Below are 8,161 nucleotides of genomic sequence, written 5' to 3' on the forward strand. Positions count from 1 at the left end.
TACCCTCTGGCTTTTGCTAGATATCAGCAAATAAAGTTGCCTTACCTTGCCTTTCATTACAACGCAGTCTTCCTGCCTATTGTTTTCATGGCTCGGTTCCCCACGGAGCCATTTAGTAAATGTGACAGGGGTCCCATCACTCCACTCAAAATACATTTGAATCTTGATGTCATTTAAGCCAATCCATAACTCATCATTTGGCTCTAAACAGGAAGAAAGACACAAAAGTAATGTACATATGTTTTCTTTCCAAAAATCGGGAGGTTATCAGGAAAGGAAGGTCCCCTGCTTTATTAACAAAAGTTCTACTACCTTAATATTATAACGGATAAAAGACCATCTTCTTGAGTGTTAATCTGAGACGTCAGCTACATGTTACGTTGTCAAAATTAGTTTAATTGCACAACGTACTATTTACATTGTGAATGCAACTTTATTCTTTTATTTTGGGGGTATAATATATCTCCTGGCAGTTGGTAAAATGAGTCTGAAGTTGGTCCTTCATTATCCCCTACCTTGTGAAGCTCCTTTTTTGTTATAAATAACTTTCCATAACAATTGCACTCACAGTGTTAGAAATGTGATAGCTAACTTATCTATTACTCTATTTGACTATTATTAAATCTCATGAATGTTTTAAAGTATTATTAAATGCCACTTCTATTTTATTACTGTGTTGTGATTAACAACATTCTAGGTGTTTCTGTTAAAACTCAATATCTGCTTTGACTACTGAAAAAAATAAAATAAAATTTTAAAAAACTCACACAAAAAAGCTCAATATCTATAATAGGAGTGAGAACATACATAAACTGAGGGTTTGAGCTGTCTCCCTGACATTTGGGACTTATTTATTAGTATATAAATATAAGTGAATCTGTAACCATTTTCACCAGAAAATAGCAGAAAAACTCAAAGGTTTTTTTCAAAAACAACCAGGTACAGATATAAAGTGTGACCATTTGTTTTATTCTATGAAGATTACTGACCTTACCTGAAGTTAGAATTCTAAAAATTCTAAGTATTATAACTAATGGGACAAAATTTAAAGCCTAAGTTTTCATAGCTAGAAACATAAATATTTGCAAATTCAAAAAATGAAAGTATACACAATTCAGAATCTATTTAATTTGTACTATTGGAAATTTCATCATGAATGACTGATTTATGTTCTTTAAATGGTAAAAATAAAACTACTTGTCAAAGGATTATAAAGATGATGTTGTAGTAGAAAATGAGGAAAATGCCACACTATATAGGAATTTCCCTAAATGGTTTCATCTCTTCCTCCTAAAAGTTGTCACTTAACTTTGCTTTTGGAGAAGTCCCTGACTGGCTCATTGCCAGCCCCAACAGATGTTTCCAGTGCCATGAGGCAGGAATGACATTGCCAGGATGATCCCCTTTTCCTTTCACTTAATATGGCAGATCATGATCTTTGGGGCAGCAAATACAGGCTTCAAAATGACCTCACATGTCCTTCCAGGATTTAGGTTCAAGACTAATAAAAACCTAAACCCTCAGGTCCCACAATTAAAATAAAGTATTAAGAGTTCCATGGGGTGCCTGGGTGGCTCAGTCGTTAAGCCTCTGCCTTCGGCTCAGGTCATAATCCCAGGGTCCTGGGATCGAGCCCCACATCAGACTCTCTGCTCAGCGGGGAGCCTGCTTCTCCCTCTCTCTGTCTCTGGCCTGCCTCTCTGCCTACTTGTGATCTCTGTCTGTCAAATAAATAAATAAAATCATTTTTTTTAAAAAGAGTTCCCTATAAATATTTTTCCTCACTAAATTGTGCACCTTTGTCTAGTTTTTGTAATTCCTAAGCACAAGGTAGACTCTATAAAAATATATAATACACGAGTGTAAAAAGTTGTTAGCTCAATTGTTATGAGTCAGTTAGGGAAGCTGTTTTACTTGAAGTAGTCATAACTTATATGTGTAAGTCCAAATTTCTCCACTGTATTTCTATAATTAATATAAAAATATTTTTAAAAGATGCTATCTCAACTACCTAAAAAGTTTCTCTAGGCTTTTTATTTAGAAACAATAATTTTATAATTTTTTTTAACTTTAGCAACATTTATTTTCATTGTTTTAAATAAATAAGCTTTATCAATAATCAAAAAAGGGAATATTCCCTAGTGAAAATTTATTAATTCTTAAGTTGAACTATAAAGCAATCTTTGCCAGAGGTGGTTCAAGATGGCTGTATAAGAAGACCCTGAACTAACCCTACAACAAATCTATAGCTATATATGGAACAATTCCCTCTGAAAGTAACCTGAGAATTAGCTGAACAACTGCTCTTCAACAAAGGATAAAAAGGCCATGCTGAGATGGGTAGCAGGCAGAGACCTAGTCTGGCTAAAAACCCTACCAGGGTGTAGTGACCTACCATCAGGAGGGGTCTCATAAATGTGGACCTCCTTCCCAGCAAGTGAGGGCTTTGTCTCTCACATCAGGCACCCCAACTATCAGGATGTGTATTATAGATGAGTCTCCAAAATATATAGTTTTGAAAACCAATGGGGCTTAAATCCAAGAGAACCAAAGGGCTTAGGGAATAGAGATTCTACTCTTAAGGATCTGATATATAGACTCACTCACCCCAAGACCCAGGGCAAAAGCAGCAGTTTGGAAAGACCCTGGACCATATGCAATTGAGATTCATTTGCTAATCTTAAAAATTCTGCCAGGGGCACCTGGGTGGCTCAGTGGGTTAAGCCTCTGCCTTTGGCGCAGGTCATGGTCTCGGGGTCCTGGGATTGAGCCCCACATTGGACTCTCTGCTCAGCAGAGATCCTGCTTCCCCTCTCTCTCTGCCTACTTGTGATCTCTCTCTCTGTCAAAAAAAAAAAAAAAAAAAAAAGTCAGAGGAGCAAAAGTCTACTGGAACTATCTCTAAAGAAAACTGCAAAAGGGCACCATTTCATTTTTGCATTCTTGCTCTAGTTTGGTAATGGTGGCACCAGTGGGCACTATTTTTGCACTGTCAATCTAACCAGCTAGTGCCTACCCCACCACACTGATGCTGAAGCCCTGCCAGAGGCAGGTGAGGGCCTCACCCCCCAGGCCACTATTGCAGCCCTCCACAAACAGCAGGTAGCACTCCACCTCTCCACAGTTCTCCCAAACACAGCCTATCTTTGCCAGATAGGACCTGGGCTTCGGTAAGGGGAGACTATGTTTTGGGCCCCATTATGTTTGAAACAATTGGAGAAACAATTCAAGAAACAGCTAATGACTACCGCAAAGTTAAATGGTAAGGATCACTGCTCACATAGGGACACCATTCTAAGACTGAGAGAGATAGCTGTTTCACCTGACACATGGAATCAAACACATAGAGTTAGACAAAATGAGGAAACAGAGGAATATGTTCCAAACAAACAAACAAACAAAAAAATCCAAGACAAAAATCCCAGAAAAAAAACTTAAGGAAATGGAGATAAGTAATTTACATGTAGAGAACATTCCATCCCAAAACAGCTGAATATACATTCTTCTGACGTGCACAAGGAATATTCTCCAAGATAGGTCATATGCTAGGCCACGAAATAAGTCTCAATAAATCTAAGAAGGCTGAAATCGTATCAAGCTTCTTTTACAAACACAGTGGTACGAAATCAGAAATCAACTACAAAAAGAAAACTGGAAAAATTACAATGTAAGTTGTAATTTTAAAGTCTGTTACTAAATAAATAAATAAATAAATAATGCTACTGTACAACCAATAAGTCACTGAAGAAATCAAAGAAGAAATCAAAAAATACCTTTAGAAAAATGAAATATAAATAAACATATCAAAATCCATGTGATTCAGCAAAAACATTCAAGAGGGAATTTCATAGCAATACAAGCTTAAGATTCTCCCTCTCAGGACACCTGGGTGACTCAGTTGGTTAAGCATCTGCCTTCAGCTTGGTTCATGATCCCAGGATCCTGGGATTGAGTCCCACAACAGGCTCCCTACTCAGAGGGGAGCCTGCTTCTCCCTCTCCCTCTGCTGTTGCTGCTGCTTGTGCTCTCTCACTCTCTTAAATAAAAACTTAAAAAAAAAAGACTCTTACTCTCCCTCTGCCCCTCTCCATTTACACTTGCTCTCTCTCTCTAAAATAAAAATAAAATAAATCATATTAACATCTCAATAGAGACAGAAAAAGTAATTGACAAAATCAGTATCTATTTATGATAAAATCAGTCAATTGGGAATAGACAGAATGTACCTTAACATAATAAAGGTCTTATATGGTGAGTCCACAACTAACATATTCAATGGTGGAAAGCTGGAAACTTTTCCCTTAAGAATAGGAAAAAGGCAAAGATGACCACTTTTGCCATTTTTACTCAACATAATATTGGAAGTCCTAGCCAGAACTTAGGAAAAAATAAGAAATAAAAGGCACCTAAGTTAGAAAGGAAGAAACAAAATTATCACTATTTTCAATGACATGATTTTATAGACAACCCTAAAGAATCCACCAAAAAAACCTGCTAAAACTAGGAAACAAATTAAAGTTGCATGATACAAAATCAATATATAAAACTGTTTCCTTTTTATATACTAACAATGAACTATAAGAAAGAGAAATTAAGAAAACAATCCCATTTTCAGTTGCATCAAAAACAATAAAATACATAGGAATAATTTAACCAGGAAAGTAAAAGACCTCTATACTGAAAATTATAAGACTTGATGAAAGAAATTGAGGAAAACACAAATAAAGAGATAGATCGTCCATGCTCATGGATTAGAGAATTAATATTATAAAAGCATCCCTGTTACCCAAAGCAATATACAGAGTCAATGTAATCCCTATCAAAATATCAATGGCATTTTTCACAGAAATAGAACAAACCTAAAATTTGTCTGGAACCACAAAAGACCCCAAAGAGCCAAAGTAATCTTGAGAAAGAACAAAGCTGAAGGTATCACACTCCCAGATTTCAAACTATATGACAAAGCCAAATAATCAAAATGGCATTGTATCTGCATAAAAGCAGACACAGAACAGTGGAACAGAATAGACAGCCCAGAAATAAACCCACACATACATAGTCAATTAATTTACAACAAAGATGGTAAGCATACAATGAGGAAAGGATACTCTCTTCAGTAAATGTTGTTAGGAAAACTGGAAGCCACTGACAAAAGAATGAAATAGGGCCACTACCTTACACCATACACGCAAATTAATTCAAAGTAAAGACTTAAATATAGGTCTGGAAGCCATAAAACTCTGAGAAGAAATATAAGCAGTAAGTTCCTTGACATTGTTCTTGGCAGTATGTTTTGAGATATGACTCAAAGGCAATGGCAACAAAAGCAAAAGTAAACAAAAGACTACCTCAACCTAAAAAGCTTCTGCATAGCAAAGGAAAGCATCAACAAAATGAAAAGACAACCTACTGAATGGAAGAAGATATTTGCAAACCGTATATTCATTAAGGGTTTATATCTAAACTATGTAAAGAATTCATACAGTTCAGTAACAACAACAAAAAAATCTGATTTAAAAATAGGCAAAGGATCTGAATAGACATTTTTCCAGAGAGTACATCCATATGGCTAAAAGACACATGAAAAGATGCTCAAAACCACCAATCATCAGGGAAATACAAATTAAAACCACAATGAAATATTACTTAACACCTGCCAGAATGATTATTATCAAAAGAACAAGAAATAACAAGTATTGGCAGCAACATGGAAAAAAGGGAACCCTCCTGTGCTGTTGGTAGGAGCATAAATTGGTGTCACCACCTTGGAAAACAGTATGGAGGTTTCTCAATGAATTAAAAATAGAACTACCATATGATACAGTAATTCCACTTCTGGGCATTTATCCAAAGGAAAAAAACACTAACTAAAAAGACATATGCGCCCTCAATGTTCATTGCAACATAATCTACAACAGCCAAGATATAGAAACAGCGTTAGTGTCTATCAATGGATGAATAAATGAAGAAGATACTGCATATATATATATATTCCAATCTGTACACACACACACACGGATACTATAAAGCCATAAAAAAGAATAAAATTTTTCCATTCACAATGACATGGATGGACCTTGAGGACATGATGCTCAGTGAACTAAGTCAGACAGAGACAGATACCATTTGATCTCACTTATATGTGAAATCGAAAAAGCAAAACAAAGGAACAGACAAAACAAAACCCATACATAGAATAGATTTGTGGTTGCCAGACGTAAAGGAGAGAGCGGGGTGTTAAGGTGAGATGGGTGAGAGGAACAAGAGATAGAAACTTCAGGGGCACCTGGGTGGCTCAGTCAGTTAAGTGTTAGGTCACAATCTCAGGGTCCTGGGATTAAGCCCTGTGATGGGCTCCCCACTCAGCAGGGAGTCTGCTTATACTCTGCCCCTCCCTCACTCATTTTTTTTCCTCTCTCTCTCAAATAAATAAATAAAATCTTTTTTAAAAAAGAGGTACAAACTTCCAGTGATAAAATTAATAAGTCGAGGAGATGGAATACGCAGCAGGGTGACCACAGTCAATATTGGTAGCTAGGTATATTGTGGTGATCACTTCACAGTTGTGGAATCATTACCTGAAACTAACAAAATGTATGTCAATTATATTTCAATAAAAATATTAATAAAGGCTACCTTTGTCAGCCAACTTCCTTACATAACCAGAGCAATAAACATACCAGCTTTTCCTATTACTATAACATGTTATAGAAAGTAAAGAAAATTTTGCACTTTGGCACTACAGCCCCTTAACTAATCTGGTCTCCAGTGATTCATCTGCAAACTTTATTACCTGCTGTAAGCATTGTGACTTGTATGCCATGCTATTATTCAGACACATCAGTCCTGCTTACATTATTATCGTCTGGTCTGAATTCTCCAGAATGGGTAAGCAGAGAATATCAAGAAATTGTTTACAGGCTGCCGCAGGCTATTATCAGGGTCTATTAAACCGAGGGAAGTACACAGAAGAGAAAGAATCCCATTTGGCACAAGTGTTAGAGGCCCTGATGTTTTGGGGTCTTTGCAACTGCTCTCTGCGACTACGCTGCTAATTCCCGTCTCTTTGTCAACTGTATTTTCCTTCGCCCCTCCTCCCCCAACCCTGACTCCTATCAATTTTCAGGCAATAAACGTCAGGAAGCCGTCCCCACCATCGCCACCATCCATTTCCTCTTGTTTTGCTGGCTGGAAATGAACAGCTGCGGCTAGTCAGCAGGCTTGGGGGGAAGCAGAAAATGATCAGCATTTGACCAACAGGTACCCCTGCTTGCCAGTTAGCGCTCTGTTCCTCCTCGCCTGCCTCTTCTCCAGGAGGAGTTGTTCCTAACTCCTTTTCCCTGGTTTTGTTTTTGGGGTTTGTTTGTTTTGCTTTGCTTTGCTTTGTTTTGTTTTTGATAGAACTGATTTTTGAAACCTTTACAAAATTTTGTTCAGTACATTTTCTTTAGAATCCTTACGTACCTAAAATTGAGGCATACATTTCTTTAAAAGTTGGAGGCCAACACCTAACCACCCCAATAAACTATCCTGCTATGCTCAACACCATAGCAGCGGTAGCTAGGTTAAAAAAGAAAATAAAGTCCGGAGTAAGAGATGGTTTATTTAGAGATGTTTCTGGTGAGAGTAAACATGGCATTAAAAAAGAAAATACATAATCCCACCATGGACATTGGGGAGGGTATGTGCTTTGGTGAGTGCTGTGAAGTGTGTAAACCTGGTGATTCACAGACCTGTACCCCTGGGGATAAAAATACATGTTTATAAAAAATAAAAAATTTAAAAAAAAAAGATCATTTAAAAAAAAAAGAAAAGAAAATACATACGCACCACTACTTCTAATAACTGGAGCATTACTGACAAATCTAAGGTAGACTGCTCTGAATGCAGATTATATAGAGAAAAATCAGATTTTTAAAACTGTCAATTGAGGGACGCCTGGGTGGCTCAGTGGATTAAGCCGTTGCCTTCGGCTCAGGTCATGATCTCAGGGTCCTGGGATCGAGCCCCACATCAGGCTCTCTGCTCAGCAGGGAGCCTGCTTCCCCTTCTCTCTCTGCCTAACTCTCTGCCTACTTGTGATCTCTCTCTGTCAAATAAATAAATAAAATCTTAAAAAAAAAAAACTGTCAATTGATTGCATATTAAAAGAAAAATTAGT

General features: G+C 37.1%; 1 protein-coding gene across 1 annotated transcript in view; it reads right to left on the bottom strand.

The window, feature by feature from the left end:
* MRC1 (mannose receptor C-type 1) overlaps window positions 1-8,161 on the bottom strand; it is a 101,315-nt gene that overhangs the window by 56,641 nt on the left and 36,513 nt on the right. The window contains exon 8 of the mRNA XM_059404232.1: window positions 46-203. Within this exon, the coding sequence (XP_059260215.1) occupies window positions 46-203 (158 nt within the window). The remainder of the gene's footprint in view (window positions 1-45; window positions 204-8,161) is intronic.

Source organism: Mustela nigripes, chromosome 6, assembly GCF_022355385.1.
Source record: "Mustela nigripes isolate SB6536 chromosome 6, MUSNIG.SB6536, whole genome shotgun sequence".
Classification (NCBI taxonomy): Eukaryota; Metazoa; Chordata; class Mammalia; order Carnivora; family Mustelidae; genus Mustela; species Mustela nigripes.